The sequence below is a fragment of the Oryctolagus cuniculus genome, chromosome 16 (assembly GCF_051225735.1).
Source record: "Oryctolagus cuniculus isolate XC-2025 breed Fujian yellow rabbit chromosome 16, ASM5122573v1, whole genome shotgun sequence".
Classification (NCBI taxonomy): domain Eukaryota; kingdom Metazoa; phylum Chordata; class Mammalia; order Lagomorpha; family Leporidae; genus Oryctolagus; species Oryctolagus cuniculus.
In genome coordinates this window covers 69,621,751-69,645,286 of record NC_142882.1, presented here as the reverse complement: position 1 = coordinate 69,645,286, position 23,536 = coordinate 69,621,751, and the positions used below count along the sequence as shown (strand labels likewise).

Here is a 23,536-nt window from a genome sequence, read left to right as displayed (position 1 = left end):
TCTATAATGCATACACGGTTGGAATTCAAACATCCATGACAAATACATCGAAAGGGAAGAGATTCTAGGTTTAGGTGAGAGGCAGTAACTGAAAGCCCGAGTAATCTCTCTTTTAGTGTGACTTTCTCTATGGCTTTTCACGGTGGGTCATACTGAACTCCCTGCTCAGAATCAGTTGGGAACAAGTGTTCAACCTAGCAGTTAAGATGCCTGTGTTCCACCTTGGAGTGTCTGGGTTCAATTCTTGGATCTGGCTACTAATTCTACTGGTTACTGACTTCCCACCAGTGCAGACTTGGGAAACGATAGTGGCTACAACTCATTTGTGAGGCCTGCTTTGTGTTTTTGGCTCCTGGCTCCAGCCTCAGCCCAACTCTAACTGTTGTGAGTGTTTGGGGAGTGAACTAGTAGATGGACACTCTTTCTCCCACTCTCTGTAATCTCTACCTCTAATATGATATACTTTGCAACAGATTATTTGGCTGGGAGGAAAGCTATATGGGTATTAGACATCTCAACCTTCCCTTCTGATCTCCTTTTTCGTAGAGTTTGCCGTTAAATCTATTTTATCACCACATCCTCTGTTCATGAATGTAATAGCACACTGAGATCTGGCTTCCCCTTCTGATGCCCACTGGGGAAGAAAAGTCCCAAGGAATAATGGCCCCTATTTCAATGCCCTCTGTACTGTACAGGTGGTACCCCAACCCTCCACAGAACCAGAATTTCACCTGGGCCTCCACTTAGTAGTGGGAGCATAACCTACTTTGGTGTCATCAGGGCATCATGGTGACAATGAGCAGGCTCTGAGAGCAGATGCCCAGACTCAAAAACTGGTCCCGTCATACGTTTGTTTCCAAGTGTATTATTTTCCTGGCCCTCAGGTTCCCCAGCAACAAAAAGGAAAAATTAAAATTATATCTGCCACCTCAGGTTTTCACGGAGGTTAAATGGGGCATTTGATTTCAGATGCTCAGCACGCTACCTGGCATACTGGGAGAACTTAGGGAAGCGCAGCTGCTGGTCTTACCGTCATGATTTCTTTACTCAGGGCAGTGGCCTTACCCCAAACCACAGCCCAGGGGTCACATATTGCAGCCCACATACAGGTTCCCGGGATGAGCACAGGGCACTTTCCTGGAATGACCATAGCTAGCCACCTTGGTTCCCATCTGTTGTGCCTGTCTAATTGGATACCGTGGTGCTTTGCCATGCCCTTCAGACACTGTCTCACAAACCAGGCTGCAGGTCCAGACACGGCATCCTAGTTAGATCAGTGTCCTCTGTCTGCCCCAGATACTCACCAGCCAAATTTAGCCTCTCTTCCCTCACCTGCCACAACCCTTCAGAGAACACTGCTGGTGTACCCATCTTGTGGAGATCAAAACAGGCATAACACTCCCCTCCTAATGTCGTTGAAGCCCTCTCTGGGGACAGATATTTGAAAAACCTCAGCAAGCCTGCCTGGGGTCTTGAGCTGAAGATTCGTTCTATGTATAGAATGGCTTTGAGGGGGCAGAGGATACCTACTCCTTTGTAGAGTTCAAATTTTACTGCACCAAATCTGGATAGGTGAAAATCACTCCTGAGTTCTTCCCGTTCCTTCTTTTTTCCCCTTCCTGTTAGTAAATGGTGTGTGGTGGAGTCAGCAGGAACACATTCCTTCCTGTCTCTTCATTCCCATCCTGCACCTCACCACCCACCCACCCATACTTCCAGGGAGCCCACACCTGGCTGGTCAGGACTTTCCAGGAAGCACTCCTCTCGTCAGTTATTCTCCGGATCAACTTTCCTTCTCAGTCACAGCTTCAATCCATCAAACTGCTTTTCAATGTCCTCTATCTCTGACATCCCCACAGGCTCTTCTCTGATGCTGACAAGCACAAACAGCTCAGCCTGTGCTCAAATCCCAGCTCTCTCATTCACCAGCTCTGGACCCCAGGTAGTCTACCACACCTTGGGGAGACTACATTTTCTCATCACCTACAATAACAGTGGCGCCCTCCTCATGGTGTTCTCATTGGCATAATGTAAAATGCTGTAGCATCCTTGCGAAGAAACTGGCCATTTGTATGGCACCTTCTCCTCAGTCTAGACACATGGTCAAGGCCACCCTGACCTTTAAAAGACCTCCCTTTGATCCTACATCTCATGCTGCCACTTTCTTGGAGCCACTCATAACCGGACTTCCTAGAGGAGATGTTGTACACTCTGCCGCTTCTGGACCGTGGCAGATTCACTAGGGCATCACTAACCACCGTGGTGTGCCCAGACCTGCATGATTTGCTAGAAATAGAGACAACAGATAGCTAAGATGTAACCCTACATAAATAGTCAGGGGTACAAAGGGCCCAAGGTTGCCCTGTAACCTCTCCCTCTTCCTCTGCCAATTTCTATTCAGCGAGTCTTCCTCTTAATCAGGCTCTCCAGGGACACCTTACTTACCCATGGCAAGCCTTTAGGTGCCCACTCTAAATGCTATGATGTCTGATTACTTCTAGTTGTCTCCTTAGACACAAGTTGCCTGTCTCCTGAGAGATACAGTGGACTATGGACTATGCCCACACTATCTATTGTCAGCAACCAAGCAGCACTTATCTATCGATCTCTTATTTTTGAACCTACTTCCAGCAGGTTCTCTGCTGGGGCAACTATTTTTCTCCCTACAGAGCCCCTCTTCCTATTAATATCCTTGTCAAATCACCCTAGCACTGGGAAGCTCACTTTCCTCGCAAATCCTTGCCCTTGGAGTCCTAGTTGAGAAGTTTTTAAAAGAGGCCTGGTTTCAGATTCCAGCCTTCCAGTCCTGAAAAACTATAAGATGACCTAAGAAGATTGTTCACATCAACGGAACAAAAGGAAGGGATGCAGGCATAGATAAGACCATCTACCCCTGTTCTCTGACACTTCCTTGTGTTGGCTCCAGGATGCCAGGCTCCACAGCCAAGGAACTTGAGGGATCTCAAGTGGAGAAAGAAAAAAACTTATGAATGCCCTTTTTCTTGACCTCGTCAGCATACATCCCTTTGGAGTGCATCATCAGGCACTGGGATTCTTTTGACCTTCCAACCATAAAGAAACACATCTGGTCTTTTTCTGCACCATGGTGTGGCCAAGCTACAAGCTGGAGGATGGAGCGACTTGGCTCTCAGAGGGAAGTATTAACTCTAATACCATCCTCCAACTGGAACTCTACTGTTGCAAGCCAGGAAAATGGTCTGAGATCCCTTATGTCCAGCCATTCTTTTCCCTGCAAGATAAACCAGACAAGGTCCTAGTAGCAGCAGTTACTCTCAAGACCCCAGCTGCCTTCCCACCTCCATCTACCACAGAGCCTGCTACACAGAATATATCAATCCCTCCTACCACTCCTGTTCCCTTCATGCCCCCTCCCCAATCCAGGACTACTAGTTAGCAAGCAGGACACCAGACCTCTGGTTTCTATTTTATCCCTATGGAAGATTCCCAGAGGGCTCAGCACCCTACACATGTCCAGGTTCCCTTTTGTTCTGCAGGACCTTAGACCGATAAAGGAGAGACTTGGGAAGATTTTTCAGATGTCCCTGATAAGTACATAGAGGCTTTCAGACTTTAACTCAAATCTATGGACTCTCCTGGATAGATGCGATGTTACTCCTAAGTCAGACCCTAGCAGGGACTGAGAAGCAGGCCACTTTCCAAGCTGTAGAAATTTAAGGGGATCAACTTTATATGACATTTGCATCCTCATCTGATACGGAAGGCAGGCCAAGGGTCACTATATCCTACAGGAAAGCAGGCTGTCTTCAGAAGGCACCTGACCCTAATGGAAACCAGATGATCCTATAGAGGACTGGAAGCAAAGCATTTCATTGCTTGTGTCTTGGAGGGATTGAGGAGCAATGGGACCAAGCCCTTAAATTACTCTAAATAGACTATCTTAGGCCAGAGCCATGAAGGAAATCTCCTGGACTTCTTAGAGAGACTGAGAAAGGCTTTAGTCAAACATACCTCCCTATCTCCTAACCCAGTGGAAGGGCAGGCAATCCTAACGGGTAAATTTATTACTCAGTCATCCTCAGATACTAGAAGAAAGCTTCAAAAACTAGAAAACCTCTTGAGGTCACCAGTTTGTTTTTTCACAATTGGGACCAGGAGGAGACCCAACAACAAGAGAGAGGAGATAAGAAAGGACCTAAAGGTCACAGATCTGCTAGCAGTCCTACAGCGACACTGACCTGAGGGTCCCCAGGGGTCTCCAAAGTGCTTGAGTGTGGTCAGATGGGACATTTTGAGAAGGAAAGTCCACATCTCTGTCACCAGAAAACAAACAACCCCACCATGGCCCTGTCCTATTTGCACTGATAACTGGAGGAAGGACTTGTCCTAAAGACCAAGGCATCTAAGGTTGGGTCCCCCTCCTTGGATGATTCAACAGGACTGAAGGGTCCTGGGGCTTTTCCTGCAGGCTCCTAGCACCCAGACCATCAGCATCCAGGAGCCCTGGGTGGCCCTAGCTGCTGAAGGGAAAGAGGTTGACTTCCTCCCAAATACTGGAGCTACCTTTTTTGTCATTCTCTCAAACCCGGACCCCCCTCTTCCCTTAACAGGATTGTGAGAGGCATCTCAGGAAAGCCCCTAGTTAGATATTTCTCCCAACCTCTAATCTGTAACCGGAAAAATTTGTTTTAATCAAGCCTTCCTCATCCTACTGGAGAGTCCCACACTTCTGGGAGAGATCTGGGCTTTCTCTAAAGCCTACAGAGTGACAATGGCCCCCTTTTCAAGCCATCTTCATTGTGCCTACAGACCTCAGTCTTCCAAAAAGATGGAGAAAACCAACAGCACCCTCAAGAGATATCTGAAAAAGTTATCCCAAGCAACACATCTTCCCTGGATTACCCTGTTGCCTCACCGGGTCAGTCATGGCTCTGGCCAAATTCCAGCAGGTTCTTCAACAATTTCCAGAAAAACACCTCAGAATTATGGGCCCTCAAATTCAACCTTGGAGACTTGGTGTTAGTCAAAACTCTCGCCAGTCACTCCTTTTCACTATCAGAGACTTGGGAGGGACCCCACCTGGCAATTTTGTCTGCTCCCACTGCAGTAAAGTGCTCAGATTGGATTCCTGGATCCACAGTTTCAGAGTAAAGATCTAGGTTTCTGAGCCAGCTGCAGACACAGTCCTAGAGGGTAATTTGACACATCGAAGAAGGCAAAAACCCTCGTCAAGACACTGAAGGATTCAAATCCTCTTTTAAAAGGTACGTGGCTTTGCTTTATACATTATGCCTCAGTCCCATCCTCCAAGTGCAGTCAGTTTGGGACTAGCACCCCTACTCAGGATGCTAGTTCTTTTTATCTTTTTATTCATGTGCTTACCTCTCCTAATGGTACAGTGACATGGTTAGACTTTATTTGACCCTAGTCTCTAATTGCCTTTCAGTGGTTCAAATCCTCTTACACTGGTTGTTGATGCTTGCTCCCTCTATCTTGGGAGATTCTACCTGGAGGTCTAACTCCATAATTAACACCTCTCAGATTACAGCCTTAGGATAAAACCTTTCCAGGTGTTGGGTCTGTTTTCCCCAAGTAACACCATCTTCCTGGGGTCAAAAACAGAAACTATTTTATCCAGTTTTATTTTTTGTAAAGATTTACTTATTTTGATTTGAAAGAGTTACAGAGAGAGAGAGAGAGAGAGAGAGAGAGAGAGAGAGAGAGAGAGAGAGATATCTTCTGAGCACTAGTTCACTCCCCAAACCAGGGGTTTCCTACATGGGTGTCAGGGGTCCAAGTACTTGGGCCATTGTCTGCTGCTTTCCCAGGAGCATTAACAGGGACCTGGATTAGAAGTGGAGCAGCTAGGACTCAAACCAGTGTCCATATGGGCTATCAGTGTTACAGGTAGGGGCAGCATCACAATGCTGCCACCCTCTACCCAGGAAATGCTTTAAGGCAACTATGTGTTAAAATGCTATAAAAGATGGTTTTCTCTTAATTCAGAGGTGTTAGAGGACTGTTTCAGGGTATAAATTAAAGGAACCAATAGGTTAAAGAAAAAAAAAGTCGTGGAGAAAGCTGTAAGAGAATGTATTTTTGAGAGAAAGATTAAGAAATATAAAAATAAAGGGAAAAATATATTGTGGACATTATAAGGAGTTAAATGCTATGGGAGATTAGGAAAAAGTTGTGGAGATTCTTAAATATTAAAACAACATATTCTTTTATTATCATTATACAGACAGAGTTAGAGAGAGAGACAGAGAGAAAGGTCTTCTTTCCGTTGGTTCACCCCCTAAATGGCCGCTACAGCCAGCGCTGCGCTGATCTGAAGCCAGGAGCCAGGTGCTTTTCCTGGTCTCCCACATGGGTGCAGGCACCCAAGGACTTGGGCCATCCTCCACTGCCTTCCTGGGCCACAGCAGAGAGCTGGACTGGAAGAGGAGCAACCGGGACTAGAACCCGGTGCCCATATGGGATGCTGGCGCTGCAGGCGGAGGATTAACCAAGTGAGCTGGCCCCAAAACAACGTATTCTTGAAATAAAAATGAAGAAAAAGTGTGTTGGATGGTTTGTGGAAGTTAAATGCTGTGGGAGATGAGGATGGATGAGTGTGGAAGGAAATTATTTAAAATTTGGTTCCTGTATCTAACAAGTCCAGAACACAGGATGGCCTGATTCTCTATAATATATTTAACTGTCCTATGTATGACACTTCAGAGCCAATGGGATGTGAATCCAGAGTGGACACATTCTCCATGACTTTGTGGAAGTCTGCACAGCCATGGCTGGCTGAGAACATAGCTCCTCTAGAGACAGACAGCTCTGAGGGGTATTTCTCTCTGAAGACCTCCTCACCACCCCTTGCCAGCAGGAAGCAGCTAGAGTGGCTTTTACTCATGCTCCCTAACGGCAGTTAGAGATACCTCTTCAGAGAGAATATTGATAGGTAGGAGACAGCTAAGGTGGAACCCTAGGTACATAGTCAGGGACACAAAGGGCCCAGGAGATCCCAGTCTGACACGCAGAGGGAGGCAGAGGGATATGGCCAGAACAAAACACCCTCCCTACTCAAAAGCAAGATAGAAAAACTGAAAACAAGAGGTGCTTACAGCTCCTGTCCCGCTCCAGATATTAACCCCTCGGTACAAGGCCATCAGTGACTAAACAACATGTTTACAAAACCTGTATAAACTTCCTCATATCCCAAAAGACTATAAGCCCCTATAAATCTCCCCTCAGTGGTATCTCTGCTCAGGGACCCCCTCCCACTGAGGGAGCTTTCCTTTGCTTCGATAAACTTTGCTTCTCTGTGCACCCTTGTTTGTCCATGTGTCTCATTCTTCACATTCACCCAACACAAACCCGAATGGCTACAACTACACAGTCCTGCAATAATGGGACACAGGCCTTTCAGTACCCAAACCAGGAAATTGTCAGTAAATCAAGAAGAACAGGCTGCCTCCCTCTTCAGCCTGCACTATTCATCCCAGTGAATTACCTTGATAAAGGACCACACCCCATGCGATTGCCCTCACAGGAGCCCTCTAGACCTCACCTCTCATGGCACTGAGCAGGCTAGGTGATGACACCCATTTTATGGCTTCCCCTCCCCTGAATTCCAGGGCTCCTCTTTGGCTTCCCTGATGTTCTGATTACTACAGCTGCATGAAAAATCAAGACAAAAACTTAGCTTAAAATAACATTTTATTATTCTCTCTCAAAGTTCTGTTAGGTATGAGCTCAATTGGGTGACTCTCTGCTTCTTGCAGGCTGCTGTAATTAATAGCAGATGGTGCTAGGCCTCTGATGTGGCCTCTTTCCAGGGTGGGGATGATTGGAACAGCTGGGCCTGGCCAGCGTGGTCCCCCATGCAGCCTCTCATGTGGCCAGCTGGGGATTCACATAGCACAGATGTCTCAGGGCTCCGTGAGTGAGTATTCCAAGAGGTAGAAGGTGGAAATTTCCAGTATCTTGATTTGGAAGCTGGCACAGTTTTATTGCTTCAGTGTGGAAACCAGTACATTAGCCCAGAGTCCATCCCAGCTTTGGGAGAGGGGACATGCCATCACCCTGCCTCAAATGGGAGGAGAATTAAAGGATGTGTAGCGGAAGTTAATCTGATATACTTTACTCCTCCTCTTCCTCTTCCTCCTCTGCCCTTCCCATCTCACAGCCTGCATCAGTCATCTTTCCAATTAAGGGTATATCTGAATGACATGGGACGCTTACCAAGAATAAAAGCTCTTGGTTGTAGGATCTGTCCTCCCAGCATCTACCCGCAGTGGATCTCCTGCAATTTCTCCTTTGAGAAACACTGTTCAATTCTCCCGAAACCAAATCCCTCATCCCTCACTTCAAACTCTACCGGCTTGTTCCTTATTTTTTTTTTCTTTTTTTCTTTTTTTCTTTTTTTTTTTTTTTTGGACAGGCAGAGTTACACAGTGAGAGTGAGAGAGAGAGAGAGACAGAGAGACAGAGAGACAGAGAGAAAGCTCTTCCTTTTTCCGTTGGTTCACCTCCCAAATGGTTGCTACAGCCGGCGTGCTGTGCCAATCCGAAGCCAGGAGTCAGGTGCTTCCTCCTGGTCTCCCATACGGGTGCAGGGCCCAAGTACTTGGTCATCCTCCACTGCCTTCCCGGGCCACAGCAGAGAGCTGGACTGGAAGAGGAGCAACCAGGACAGAATCTGGCACCCCAACCGGGACTAGAACCCGGGGTACCAGTGTCGCAGGTGGAGTATTAGCCAAGTGAGCCACGGTGCCAGCCTCCACCCCTTATTTCTAAGCCAGAGCCTTCCCTTGAGTGCCTCATATCCAGGGAGCTCCTGCTGTGCCCTTCCAGTCCCCCAGATACTTCCCCCTGAACTCGCTGCCTTAACTCCACACGGCACCCCCTGTTCCATCTCCTCAGTCTCAGGGAATGTGCTGCAGACGCAGGCTGATTCTCTCTCTTCCCCCTTGCTCACATCCAGACCTGCTCTGATCTCACTTCCCAGTCTCTTCCTAATTCATCTCTTCCATTTTTCTCAAAGTGGTCTTATTTATCAACTGTTTTTGTTCCATGTGCTTTTTGGTTGTCTAGGCCCTTCAGTACCAGAACCCTAAAGTCCACTTTCCACACTGCTTCTAGGGTCAAATTTCTAGAATGAAAATCTAATCAAGAAAATTTTCTACATAAATTGTTGTTTTATAAAATTTATTTATTTATTTATTTGAAAGAGTTAGAGAGAGAAGGAGGGAGGGAGGGAGAGCTATCTTCCTTCTGCTGGTTTACTCCTCAGATGGCTACAATGGCTAGGGTTTGGTTAGGCCAAAGCCAAGAGCCAGGAGCCAGGAGCTTCATTCAGGTGTCCCATGTGGGTGGCAGGGACCCAAACAATTGAGCCATCTTCCAATGCTTTTCCAAGGCCATTAGCAAGGAGTTGGATCGTAAGTGAACCAGCTCAGACACAAACTGGCATCCATATGGGATGCTGGCATCGCAGGTGGTGGCTTTACTTGCTACACCACAACACTGGCCCCCTATGTAGAATGTTTTAACAGTTCTCTGTGTTCTGTATGCCCATATCTAAGTCACCTATAACCTGTGACACTAGCTTCATTTCCCAGAATCTTGTTCAATTCTGTCTCACCTACTCCAGCCTGACGCCACCCTCACCTCTAGCCTTTGTGCCTTGGCAGGTGCTTTTGTTCCTGTACCTCTCAGCACCTACAGCCATTACTTCCTTCTTGATGGCCAAGTTAACTTTCTAGCTCCTGCTATCCATGGGTAGAGATGAGGGCCTTACCCCAAAGTCATGTTAGGTGCTCCTCTTCAGAGTATTTCACCCTGGGCACAGTAAGAAGTATGTTGCCTGCCTCTCTGTTTCCATAATAAAACTTGAGAGCTGACCCAACCTTCACTTTTGCATTTGGGGGAGGTGTGTTTGCAAGTTCTCCCACTGGCATGGCCACCAGGGTTACTCTGAGAAAAACCTAAGTAGGGATTCATAGGGCTTTAACTGGGTATTTGTTGTTCATAAGAGTTTTCCCCTCCTGGGAGACTCTGACATCTGTCCAAATAGAAGCCAGTGCATCATTTTCTATTGCTGTGACTCTGAATTGAACGCTTTGGTCATATCTTCCTGGATGTTTTCTGTAATGACATCAGTCACCCTTTTTTATTTAATCTGAGATACTGAGACCTCTATGGCTTGACAGTCAGTTGTGTTACCAGACTTGGTAAGGAGTGATTGAACACATCAGTATGACTCCTCACATTGGGTGGCCTCAGGAGGCACCTGCCATGTCTCCTCACTCCTACACCTGTCTTAACCACGTGGACCCTTTCACTGTCATCTCACTGGCCCGGCTCAGTGGGAATCACTGCACGTTCAGGTTGGCGTCTGACAGCCCCGTACAGCCCAGCTGGTCACCACAGCCTCATCTCAGGCCTCTTTCTGCCCTCCTGCCCCACATTGCAAACACAGCTGGGATGATGGAATGTGGTTAAGCTTCCCATACATTTTCTCACATGGAGAGTTCCAAACCTATTTTCATCACATCATCCTAAAATTAAAAAGTATTAAGTGGTTTTTTACACTGCATGAGTTCTAAGCGCCACGATCATTCACATAATCCTCAGCTTTGTCCTAAATTCCCACCTGTCACAACTGTTTCCTTTCACACTGCATGGAGCATCCTATCTGTGGAGCTCTGGTTACGCCTCTCTGTGCCATGCTTTTCAATCTTGCCCTTCTATTAAGCTTCCTCCTCCAAAAAGCCATCTCTATCCAGCTCCACTCAACTTTCTTTGCTTTTGTGTTCTTCCTACATTCCATCAACATACAAGATGCATGATATAAAATACACGATATCACATGAGATATAGTAACACCAAAGGGACAGAATTATTACTGCATCAGTTATGCCAACCCTTTGACGCTGGTCTGCTAAAGAGTGAGTGAGTGTGGATTTGGAGGCTTGGGTCCCCCTTCACTACCATCCCAGGGGTCTTCTCTCTAAGCCACATTGCTTCTTTTAGGCCTTGTAAGCAAACTTTGAAGGAAATGAGGAAGGGAAGTCCAGCATGAGAGAGAGATAAGAGCAAATGTGCTTTCTGGAGACACTTTGGTGGGAGGGACACCAGGGCCATTGCGTGCTGCAAGGACACCACCAAAAGAGGAAGAGGGGCTTCAGGAGCATCACTGGGAGCCACACAGTCTTATCTCTAAATTTAAGGAGCGTAAGAACATAAGCAATACCGAAATTACTTCATGAGTGTGGCACTGTGTGGTTTAAACCAAGATTTCACTTTATCATAATATTAATCCAGTGGGCAGGGGGGATAGTTCTGGTTTCCATGGAGTTACAGAACAAAAATAAGATGAAACAATAATCTAAATTTCCATTAACATGCAAATATTTACATGGAGTCATACTTGCTCCTAGCAGGAAACCTATGAAACTGTATCGTGCATTGTCAGTTTCATGTTGCACATGTGAATGCTAAGCCTCCTCTGCAAGTAGACTTAAACTTCTCAAGAGCTGAGAGCCTAAGGCCCAAATGCTTATTGTGTAGATGAAGGACTTCCCCACGGAGAACTCTCCGCATAAACCGTTGAAGTCACAGCTGTCACCAAGGTGCCAAGATGTCTGCTTCCAGAGAAGAACTGGAAGCTCAGTGAATCTTCCCAACGCCTCTTGGAGCTGCCCCTGCAATCCCTAGTTCAAAGCCAGAACACTGACTGGGATGTATTGAGCACTTGCTATCCCAGATATGCTGCTGTGTTTTCCCAGTTAATCTGCACCAAGTCACCTGGGGAGACAGGCATTGCTGCCATTTTCTAGACAAAGAAACAACCTGAGCCCAAGGGAGCAGGCTAGGGGGATGCTGAGCTCACAAGCCACGACAGGAATCTCACTGCCTTTTACTTAGAAGCCAAGCTGAAGTTCAGGACAAGGAGGCAAATTCTGACAGCTCCCATCTGGGTACATCTCAGCTCACCACATCAAGGAAGTGTCATTAGGAATTTAACAGCAAGATGAGTTGCTTAGATTTGCTGTTACATATCATTGGCAGCCATGGATTTTTTGATTTTTTTAAAAATCTGGGAAGATGCTATGGTCCCTAAAATTCATTTTTTTTTTTTTTTTTTGACAAGCAGAGTGGACAGTGAGAGACAGAGAGAAAGGTCTTCCTTTTGCTGTTGGTTCACCCTCCAATGACTGCCACAGCCGGCGCGCTGCGGCCGGCGCATCGCGCTGATCCGAAGGCAGGAGCCAGGTGTTTCTCCTGGTCTCCCATGGGGTGCAGGACCCAAGCACTTGGGCCATCCTCCACTGCACTCCCTGGCCACAGCAGAGAGCTGGCCTGGAAGAGAGGCAACCGGGACAGAATCCAGTGCCCTGACCGGGACTAGAACCTGGTATGCCAGTGCTGCAAGGCAGAGGATTAGCCTAGTGAGCCGCAGCGCCAGCCCTAAAATTCAGACATTGAAATTTAGTCACCAATAGGATCATATTAAGAGGTGGGGCCTGTGGGAGGCGATCGCATCATAGGGCTCTACCTTCATGGACAGGACTAATACCTTATAAAAGAGGTTGAAAAGAGTGCACTGGCTCCATTGGCTGCTTTCACCAAGTGTGGACACAGCAAGACGGCACCATTTCTGAAGCAGAAAAAGCCCTCACCAAACCTGCTGGCACTTTGATCTGGGACTTCTCAACCTCCAGAAATGTGAAAAATCTATTTCTATTATTTATAGGTTCCCCAGTCTAAGGTATTTTGTTATAGCAGCCTAACTGAGTAAGACTGATGAGGTGATGGAAAGGACGAGAAAACAATGATCTGAAAAGGCATGTGATGGATGACTCTGACAAATGCTGGAATTCTGAAACCAGAGCAGGCTGTAATCCGTGTGGGAATTCAGGTCAGATTTCCACCCAGGAAGCAAGAGAAGAGGTGGGGAAGGGGTTGAGTTGGACCAACTTGGGAGGTAGATGAGAAGGGGCCAGGATGCTAAGGCAAGTACAGAAAGGAAAAATCACTCCAGTTTCTTCTTTACATCCAAGAGCTGTGCAGAGGGCAGTGCCCGTGCCAGAGATGAGAACGCTAGGTGGGTGGGGGAAGGAGGCCCCTTTGGGAGTGGTCTCTTTGGGCTGAAATCAGAGGTCAGTTCTTCCCACTGGGATTTGATGAGCTGGGAGATACTCCGCAGGTTTGCCCCTCAGATGCAAAGATGCTCTCCCGTTAGAATCCCCTCATCTCAGAGGTTCTGGGCAAGGCAAGCCGTGATGCTGAACTTCTGATAGAAGCAGGTAATGTAGAACAAGAACAATGCTATCTCCTGGAAGTCTTCAGACCGGCCAGCTGAGCCTAGCTGCACATATTAAAACTAATGATTGAGTTACTCTACGAATACAACATTGGCAGACTTGTTTTCCAGAGTCTTCCATTGGTATTCACATTTCATGTGAGCCAGGCACAGCTCAGTGACCCAACTGCCAGGGAGAGTCCCACATTTTCCAGGGTCCCCAAAGGTAGCAGGTCCCCTACTTTCCACTTCCCAGCACCGGTGGCCTGTGCTGGCTACAGGTTGGGGGGTGGCTGAGGTTTGTGCTGTGACTTCAGCCCTTGTCTGGGTCCTCAGGAATGCCTGGCATTTTGTGATCATTATCCACTCCTAGGGCTTCTGCAAACAGCTCAGCATTGTCATGAAAGGGAAGTCCACCCATGGCAGGTCAACAGGTGATAGCCAAGACAGGCAGGGCTACCTCCTCCTTCTCTCAGTGGGTGCAAGTTTGAAAATTGCTCCTGCTCCCAAATTCACTTCTCATTTCATTCCCTTTCTTGCAATTGCCAGAATCAGCAGAAACTCCAGCCTGGTTCCACAATTTCAGGACTCAAATGCCCCAGATCCACAGGGTGCTGTGAACTGTCTGGGGCACAGGGAGGCAGCAGGTGGGGGAGAGCCCTGATGCACAGGGGTGCCCATGGAGACCCCTTGGATCCAATGGCAGTGAGCAGTCAGGACCCTCCTCCTGCCACCTATCATCTCGCACCCCTGCCCTGCTCCAGTGGTTCCAGTTTGTGGAAGGCCTGTGCACACCACTGTAAGATTCTGTCAGAATGAGCAAAGTTAAAGCTTCATCCCTTCTTTCTGTCACTGTAAAAATCTGCATCTTTTTAATTCTCATCTTATAGCAATACTATGGTCAAATAGCAAGTTGTCCGGTAGGGAAAAACTATGCCAAAACATAGCAAATGATTCACACTCCATGAGGGGAGTTCATAAAGCTTGTAGAAAAATAGAATTAAAAGAAAATGCATATTTTCCATAAATTTTTTGGTATTTTCCATAAATTTTATTTGGTATTTATTATGTATGCAACCCCTTGGAGAGTGCAAAAAATATTTCTTTAAAATATTCCTAATTTGGAAGTACTTTCAAAATCTTATTTAGTCAGATAATTTAAGACATTGTGTAAATCAATAGCAATTATCCATTTCTAAATTGAATCATAACCCAAAGAAATGTGCTCTTAGAATATAATAGACTCCAGGTCATCCACAATATAGGTCCACTCTCATGAGAAGAAATAATCAGAGAAAAATATAAAGAGAAAAATGAAAAAAATAAAAGGAAAATTTTATTTTATTTTTGTTATTTTAATTTAATCCTCAGGTAGAAAGAATAATTAGTATTTAAAATCTGGCCAATGTTTGATGCTGGAAAAATCATTTTTAATTTTAAAGACTATAATTTACCCATTACAATGATATGTTTATTACTCACTACTGAGAAATACAAAGAGTCTTATTCTGGGTACATCACAAAAACTTCTGTTAACCTCTGGATAATGGCCTGGATTCTGCAGTTTCATTACAGTGAGAGGCCTTTGATGCTTTGATGTATTAACTAAGGACAGCACACATCAGAGCATTTGACATCCATCCTATGTGTTAATGTCACACTTTTCCAATCATACATTTTTGAAAATGTAAATTATTGCATATTAAAATATAAATTTATATAGCATAATATAATTTTAATGCATTCTGACTCTTTAATTCTTTATAATGCTTTGATTAATTTGATTTATATGCGTGACCTCAGTTAAGATTCTAATCATTTGTAAACTCAATTGTGTTGTTTTGAGAAATTTTTACTTTTGGAAAATTATATTAGTATAGAATAATATATTCTTAACATATTTGATATATTTTCAAAATATAAATACCTACCATTTCCATTTTACTTTCATCTATTTTTCCAAAAATACTAAGATGCTATTAATCTAACAGGTATATTGAGGGTTGGAATCTTCTCAACTTTGCACAAGAATATTTAAAAATGTCATTTTTCTGAAGTGTTTAGCTGTCAGTTATTTTCAATATGCCTTTTGTAAGCAATTTTTTTAATACAATACTGCTTCTTGACCACGTTTGAATATGCTTTCACTTAATTATGAGAATATATATTTTAATGAGCTAGTTTTTCATGTTAATGCCTCTCTAATAATATTTAAGGTGTGTATCCATACTAAGAATGAAGATAATTATATGAAATGGTGTGTTCCTTGAGATAAATATACAGGAAATGTGTTGTATACCAAAGAAATCTTTTTACAAATGGCCTTGGAGGGAATGGCACTATTGCTGGGTTATAACACAAATCCCACTTCTTTTGTGTTGATTCATGCAAATGAGGAAAAAAATCAGGATATCTCATACTATGAAAGTGTGGAGGGGAGATCGCTACATAGAATTTGATCATGGGCCCTTGACTTTGAGTTAGGCATATTGAAATTCTCACTCACCAACTTCCTTTTCCTTTATACTTAATACCTTGGCAACTTCAATCATTCCCTAATGATTCACTAAGTCATCCCTTAATGACTTTATAAAGACAAAAGCTTGCCAGTTGTGTTTGTTCTCACAGCACTGAGAGCTGCTCCTGTATGTTGACCCTACATTGTGGTCTATTTCTCAATTATTGGAACCCTAAGAAGAAAATGAATGTGTACTAAGTAATAAAAACTCTTTTACTAAACTTGCAAGGTAAATTAGTGTATGCAATAATTGTGTCTAACAATCATTGCTAATGATATTTTTATCCTTTTTGTTCTAACTGAAATGTAAGAGATCTGTAGTATATACCATTTGCTAAAGCTGTATTTACTCCCAAATCAGGTTCAAGAACATGTATCTACATATCTTTCACATGACACACTTCTAAGTAGGGGAAAAGCAACAGAACAAAGAACAAAGCAATTGAATTCTGTTTTATCCATATCTGTTGAACAATAATGGTTTAAGTACTCACGTTCCACAAAGTAAGAGCTGGCATCAATCTTCCAGATGATCTGGCCCCGATGAGAACCATTGACTCCACGGTTCTTATAGTCCAGGAAGTTTTCAGACAAGACCTCATCTATATTATCATTGGAAGAAAGCAGAGTAGAGAAACATCAGTCAACAGCATATTTACAGGAAGAAAAAAAAATGCAAAGGATGTGAATGACATTTTGATTTCAACAGAAGAAAAAGTACCTGGCATCAAGGAATGAGAGGGCAGGAATACACTAAAGACACCATCAGGACCAACCCTTTCCAAATACACTGATCTCCTCCTCCCCCACAACACTCCTGGCAGATGATCATCTAGCTGGTTCTTGAATGCTTCCAGAAACAGAGAAATAATTACTGCAATAGCAGTTCATTTCACTTTTGAGTAGCTCTTCTATGGATGAAATTGTGATGTGAAAATCTTCCTCCTTATGGCTCCCATGAGCTGATCCCTACTTGAGACTGAGGAGGAGACATGAAAGTATTTCCCATCATGCTTTTGCTCTGAGGCCCAGTTCTCATGTACTGCACTCCACAGCATGTCTTGTCCAGCCTGGGCACCAGGAACACCCTATACCTATGATTCATCCGTCCCTCCCTTCATGCACTCATGCTTTCATTTGTTCATTCAGCAGCTGAAATCCAACCATCTGCAGAAGCTGGTTGGGCAAAAGCATCTGCAGAAACATGGTGTTGAGAAAAATTTATAAGGTTTCTTTTGAATTAGAGCTTAGAAATGGTTGAAAAAAAGTCAGGTGCTGTGGCGCAGCTTGCAATGCCAGCATCCCATAACCGAGTGCCTGGTTTCAGTGCCAGCTTCCTGTTAATATACCTGAGAAGATAGCATATGATGGCGCAAGTACTTGGGCCTCTACCACCCACATGGGAGACATGGATGGATGGAATTCCTGGCTCCTGACTTAGTCTGGCCTCACCCTAGCTGTTGTAAACATGTGGGGAGTGAACCAGAGGATGGGCATCTGTCTCTCTCTCCACCCTCCATCCCTTTCTGTCTGTCTCTTTGCATTTTATAAATAAACCTCTTTTTTAAGAAAACAAATAGTTGAGAAGTCATATTTAAGCATCAAGCAAATAAATGTATATCTGGTGATGAGAGAGAGGAAGGAAAAGAATAGTGACACCAAGTGTGAAAGGAAAGAGACCAACGGAGAGGTCAGGGGTGGACTGACGGATGAGAAGAGCTGTGTTGGTGGGGAATGCAGGTGGATGTAGAGGGTAGAGGGTGGAGGGTGGAGGGTGGAGGGTGGGCAGACAGCTGCCTGGAGGCACCTAGAGGAGCTCAGGGGTGAGTGCACTTTCGCACCCTGCTGTCCTCTGTGTGTTACAAGGCAACCTACTGAGGCTCTTTCAAAGGCCTTTCCCAGAGAGGAATAAAAGATTATTGGAGGCGACAGATCCCAGAAGCTGACTGTCACCTCCTTGGTTGCAGATCCGGGCTTTGAGTGCAGATGAAGGCAGGGATGTGAATTTGACCTTGATCTTATATGGGAACCCCTTCCAGTGCTACTTTGCCAGGAAGTAACCTCCCAAAGCAGATGGATAGGAGATGTGAGGAAAACCATGTTGTGAGAGTCCAAGGCCACCACAAAGGCTGCAAGGACGACCTAACAAGGGCTCCCAAGGGCAGGCCCAGATCCCACAGTGAGGGAGAAAAGCCATGCTTGCTCTTTTAGCTCTAAGAAAGCTCTGTGGTTCACATCTGCCATCTACCTAGATATAAAACAGGTGTCAGTAAGGCGCCCAGAGGGCAGAGGTTGAAGCCAAAGGACCTAACTCTTGAGGCCTATTGTGCCATTTTCCAACAGCCTGGGGTTCCTTGTCCACAAATTGTGGGAGAGTAACACCTTTAACCTTACAGGCGAGGATTAAATGAGATCACAGGAGATGTCTTGTAACCTGCTTTGTTGAGTGCACCTTTGTGGTTGCCCCTTCTTTGCAAAGCAACATGACTGCTGCCTCGTTAACAGCAAGAACTGTTTGTATTCTTGGGAAATTCGCTTGTTTGCAAAATTTGCCTGTCTTTGTATTCACAGTGTGCGCTCACAGCCCTATTTGGGTTACTAAGATGATTGCATAATACATCTTTTACAGTAATTGCTTCATTTCTGCAAAAAGGCATAATATTTTTCTAGCTCCCTGGGTCTTCAATATAGACATAATGAGTCTCAGACCCAGGTAGAAATTTGCCTCATTATGGAAATTCTGCAAGGGGTGGTATTTACCTGAACTGATCTACTCTGATCACTGAAATAGTCACTGTAATAGTCATGGTCAGGCATTCAAATGTAGTAACACACAGAAGGAGGATGTTCATTCATGCTTTAAATAATGTGTATTGAGAACTTCACTCCATTGCAGGCATTGCGCTAAAACCAGGTGAATAAGACATGGTCTCTGTTCTCGTTTCTGTTTAAATACACAAGCATTTATTTTTTAAAAATCAAGTAATTCCATTAGAATAAGTGGAAGAATGGGTTAAATATCAATGAACCACAAGAGTACAAATAAGAATACAAAGAGGGTACACTGTTAGGAAGAATCAGAAAAGGCTGATGAGAATGGCAAAATAACACATTTTAAAGAGGTCCATTTTGCTATACGTATTTACACACAACATAATGTAAGGGATTGGCAATTGGCACTATTATGCCCCTGCCCTCACACTAACACTAAACAGCCACATCACACAAGAAAACAGAAGAGTCTGTGTTTTTGTCCAGACCATCTGTGCAAAGAGGTCAACCCTTTTCCCAAAGGCATTTATCACTAATTGTTAGAAAAGTTCTTAGTCTTGGCTTTAGGAATCCAAGTGTATTGGCAGGGTCAGATGCAAAATAAAATGGTCACTTTATATATATCATAAAGAAAGGAATTTAATGCAGGGAATTAAGTACTGGAGAAGTGGACTCTACGCAGGGTTTCTACAAAAAGACCTCAGAATATACTGCCGGGGCCAGCGCTGGGGCATAGCATGTAAAGCAGTGCTGGCTGCTCTGCTTCTCATCCAACTCCCTGCTAACGTTCCTGGGAAGGCAGTGGAAGACGGCCCAAGTGCTTGGGCCCCTCCACCCATGTGGGAGACCTGGAAGAAGCTCCTGGTTTTGGATGGGTCCAGCTCTGGCTGTTGCAACCATTTGGAGAGTGAACTAGCATAGGGAAAATCTCTCTCTAACCCTGCCTTTCAAATAAATACACCACCTACTCAGCTCCCAACACAGCCTGGTCCTTTGTCTCACTCAGAAAGGCCACCCTGGGGCCTGTGGGTATAGGAACTCAGTTCAGTAGCTGCAATCCAGAGAGAAGGCTGTAACAACTGCCCTCCACCCACCAAGACTGTGAGCCGCCATGGGCAAGCGGAACTGGCTACTGCCATACCACACACCGCTGCCTGCTGATGCCCAAAAACCAAGAGAGTGGTCATGCAGGCACTGATGTGGAGAAGCTCAATTTCCCAAGGCTATGCTTGTAGCAGCTACAGAGAACAAGATCATCCCACATTTCACAGCTGCCTGCCCAACCATGCACAGGTGCAACTATGAAGCCTTGCCCTTAGAACATGTTTGCAGAGACTGGGAAGCGTGATTTTCGCATTTGAGTGGGCTGGGTTCTGGGAGGAAGGCACTCAGGAAAACAGCAGGACTGGAATAGTAGCGGGGACTAAGCCCCACTCTCCACCACAAGGAGGAGTGGCACTTCCTGGAATGTCCACTGGGAGGCCTCTTTTTTCCTGGATTCTCCAATGTGGTACATGCCACTTTGCAGGAGCAATATTTACAGCCCCATTGCTCTATGATTTTTTTGCAGCTTGTTTAAGCATTGGGTCTCAGCTTCCTTACTATAAAATGGGGATAGTATTAGTACCTACTTTTGTGTTAAAGATTAAATGAGCTAATACAGAAAGTGGTCTTCAAACAGAGCTACAAACCTAATAAACAATCACTTCTATTGAGAGTCTGAAATAAAATTAGGAGCCCCATTGCAAAGCCCCATGACATTTAATGTGTAAAACCATGAATAAAAACTTGAAACATTAGTTAATGCCAATAGTATTTACAATTTATTATCATGAGTTTTGTTTAAAACATGTAAATATGTATTTCATTCCTTTAAAAATATATTTATAGAAAATAAAAGATTTTTGCAGGTTATTAAAAATTTACTGTAAAAATTCTAGTGATGCTTAGAGAAACAAATATATATAAGGAGCAAGAAATGTATTTTCTTTTGATTTTTCTTCAAAACGAAAACTGTAGCTCACATTTCCATACCCTAATCTTTAATTTGAGATGATAGCAAAAATACTATTGCAACTAATACCAGAATGGGCAAATGATCCTAAAATAATTTTGTTTTAAACATTCACTTTATATATTCGAAAGATAGTTATCAAGACAGAAAGAGGGAAAGATAGAGATCTTCCATCCACTGGTTCACTACCCAAATGGCTGCAATGGCTGGGCTGAGCTAGGCCAAAGCCAGGAGCCAAGAGCTTCCTTCAGGTCTCCCAGGGCCCAAGGACCTGGGCCATCTTCCATTGCCTTTCCAGGCACATTATCAGGGAGCTGGATTGGAAATGGAACATCCAGGAGTTAAACCAGCACCCATATGGGATGCCAGCATCACATGCAGCAACTTTACTCACTCTGTCACAACAGCAGCCCCAAGTCTATGATCATTAAAAATGATAATCAGGGTGTGTGTTTGCCCTAGCAGTGTCCCATACCAGTGTCCGATACCAGTTGTATGTCCCATACCAGAGTATCTGGAATTGATTATTGGCTATGGCTCCTGACTCAAGCTTCCTGCTATGGCAGAACTTGTGAGGTAGTAAGTGATTGTTTAAGTAGTTGGTCCTTGCCACCCATGTGGGAAATCTGGATTGAGAGGCTCTCAGCTTCCAGTCCAGCCTGAGCCACTGAAGGTATTTGGGTAGTGAACCAGTGGATTAGGAGAGGAGCATCTCTTTAGTTCATCCCATTCATTCATATTCTCATATATATTCATATTCGCATTCTTTCTCCCTCCCTCTCTCCCTCTCTTTCCCAATAAGTCCACTACCTGTGTCTGCTAAGCCACAGCATGGCTTTCATTTCTCAGAGTAACTCACACTTCTGATAATCAAATATTGGTAAAATTACCAAGGATCCTCACATTATGGCTGGACTGTGACTTTCCTAAACACCAGAACAGGAGCTGTGGGGAGAATATGCTTGCTTCACATGCTACTGAGCCACTGACGCAGATGCTGTATTCTCTTGTACTAGGAAGGGACTCCAAGGATAAAGTGGTAGGGGAGGTCCTGAATACCCACCCTACTTCCTCCTCTTTTGTGGCTTTTCCTTTATCTTGCTGCACTGAATACAAGTGTTTACTTTGTGCTGTAACCAAGAAGTCCAACCCCAGCTCCTCGATGTTCCAAGCCAATATAGCATTTTCAGGTAAAGGAAAAGTTCCAGTGCCTTGAAAGTTGGTGTCTCTATGGAAGCATTGTAAGACTTTCCATATGCAAGTATCCTGCCAGGAAGACAATTTTAGTTTTGTCTTAAACTGTTAAATTTGAGGTTCTGAATATTAATTATTTATTAAGGATAGGGGTTGTATTTCTATATTTGTTCTATAATTCCCCGTAACTCTTAGTGTGTGGTTTCTCAAGCTGGAAAAAATATTGAGAAATAAAGTGTCTCTTGCTGAAGAAAGTGTGGGAAATGATAGATTAGACAAAATTGAAGAGGCTTCTTAAAACTTTACTTACACGTGAGTCACTAAGGCAGAGTTTTCCATCCTTATTTAACCACAGAACTCTTTCTCCTTGAAGTGCTAACGTGTAGAATATAGTCTGTGAGTGCTTTGCACATGGCTATACTATTCATGCCTAAACCTACCATTGCCGTTATCTTACTATGTCTTGTGAATTGTGATGAAAAAAAAATTATTAGAAAGCTAGATCTAATTGAGAGGACTTCCCAAAGACAGAAAAAAAATAAATATACAACAATTGCTAAGGTATACAGAAGATAAAGGGGAAAATATCCACACTGAAAAACGGGATTCCAGAAAGACCAAATATGAAATCATGCTGGCCGAGCTACTAGTTTTCTGGGAGAGGAGATACTGATACAGTGAAGAAAGTAACAGAAGCAAATAAATGTGAGTGTCATTTCCAGTTTCTCAACCTTGGCACCACTGACATCTTTGGATAGATAACTATTCACTATGATGAGGCTACCCTGTGCATTGTGGGAGGCTGAACGGCATCCCTGGCCTCCATTCAGTAGATGCCCGAAGTGCTTCCTTACAATGTGGTAACCAAAAATGGCTTAGATGATGCCAACTGATTTCTGGAGAGCAAAATCATTTTTGCCTGAGAACTGGTCTACAATTAAAGGCAATTATCATAAGAATGAAAGAATATACATTTACAGTCAACAAATCTATACAATAGAAGGCAGAGTAGAAAAAAAGCAAAAGAAAATACATTATATAAAGAATATTAAGAAAAGCAGCAAAAATATGCCCTAATATAGCATCAAGTACAATAAATATAAATACACTATCTTAATAAATTTAAAGTCAGAGACTCCCAGAGCAAAATTTAAAAAAAGTTTTAAAAAGACAACATTTGAGAATAAACAGAGAAAAATGGTAGATCAAGAAAAGAGGAAGCAGAAGAAAACTGATATGCTAACAATCATAATACTTAAAAAATAGGATGTGAGGTAAATAATAGCATAGGGGATATAGATCTGCAATAACGAACTGAAATAAACCACAGACAAAAACCATACAGATCTTACAATCATTTATGTTCCTAGGAAACAGCATTGACATAAATAAAGTATAAAATTTATAGAAGTGAAGGTATATTTTTAGAGATTTTGTTAGAGATTTTAACACACTCTATTCAAAAAATGGAAGAACAGAAAATTATAAACCATGAGTAATGCAATAAATAAGAGTGAATTTTATGCATACATATATGCATTTGTAAATTACACACACTTAGAAAAAGAAAGAGAGGCTGAGAGAGGAAGAGATGCAATCCTACAGGGACAATCCTGAATTTGTGCAATGTTATGCCAACTGAATCAGTACATATCAGAACTGTGTGCTGGATTTATAGGTTCTGTAGTACTGTTACCACTATTGCTTCAGTTGCCGTGGAACTGTGCAAAAATGAAGACATGGTTTCAGTATGCAGAAA

At 43.9% G+C, this 23,536-nt stretch overlaps 1 protein-coding gene across 7 annotated transcripts in view; it reads right to left on the bottom strand.

The window, feature by feature from the left end:
* HECW1 (HECT, C2 and WW domain containing E3 ubiquitin protein ligase 1) overlaps positions 1 to 23,536 on the bottom strand; it is a 408,266-nt gene that overhangs the window by 197,751 nt on the left and 186,979 nt on the right. For all 7 annotated transcript variants that reach the window (XM_051852912.3, XM_089315664.1, XM_051852913.3 and 4 more), the window contains one exon: positions 16,292 to 16,399. In XM_051852912.3, the coding sequence (XP_051708872.2) occupies positions 16,292 to 16,399 (108 nt within the window). The remainder of the gene's footprint in view (positions 1 to 16,291; positions 16,400 to 23,536) is intronic.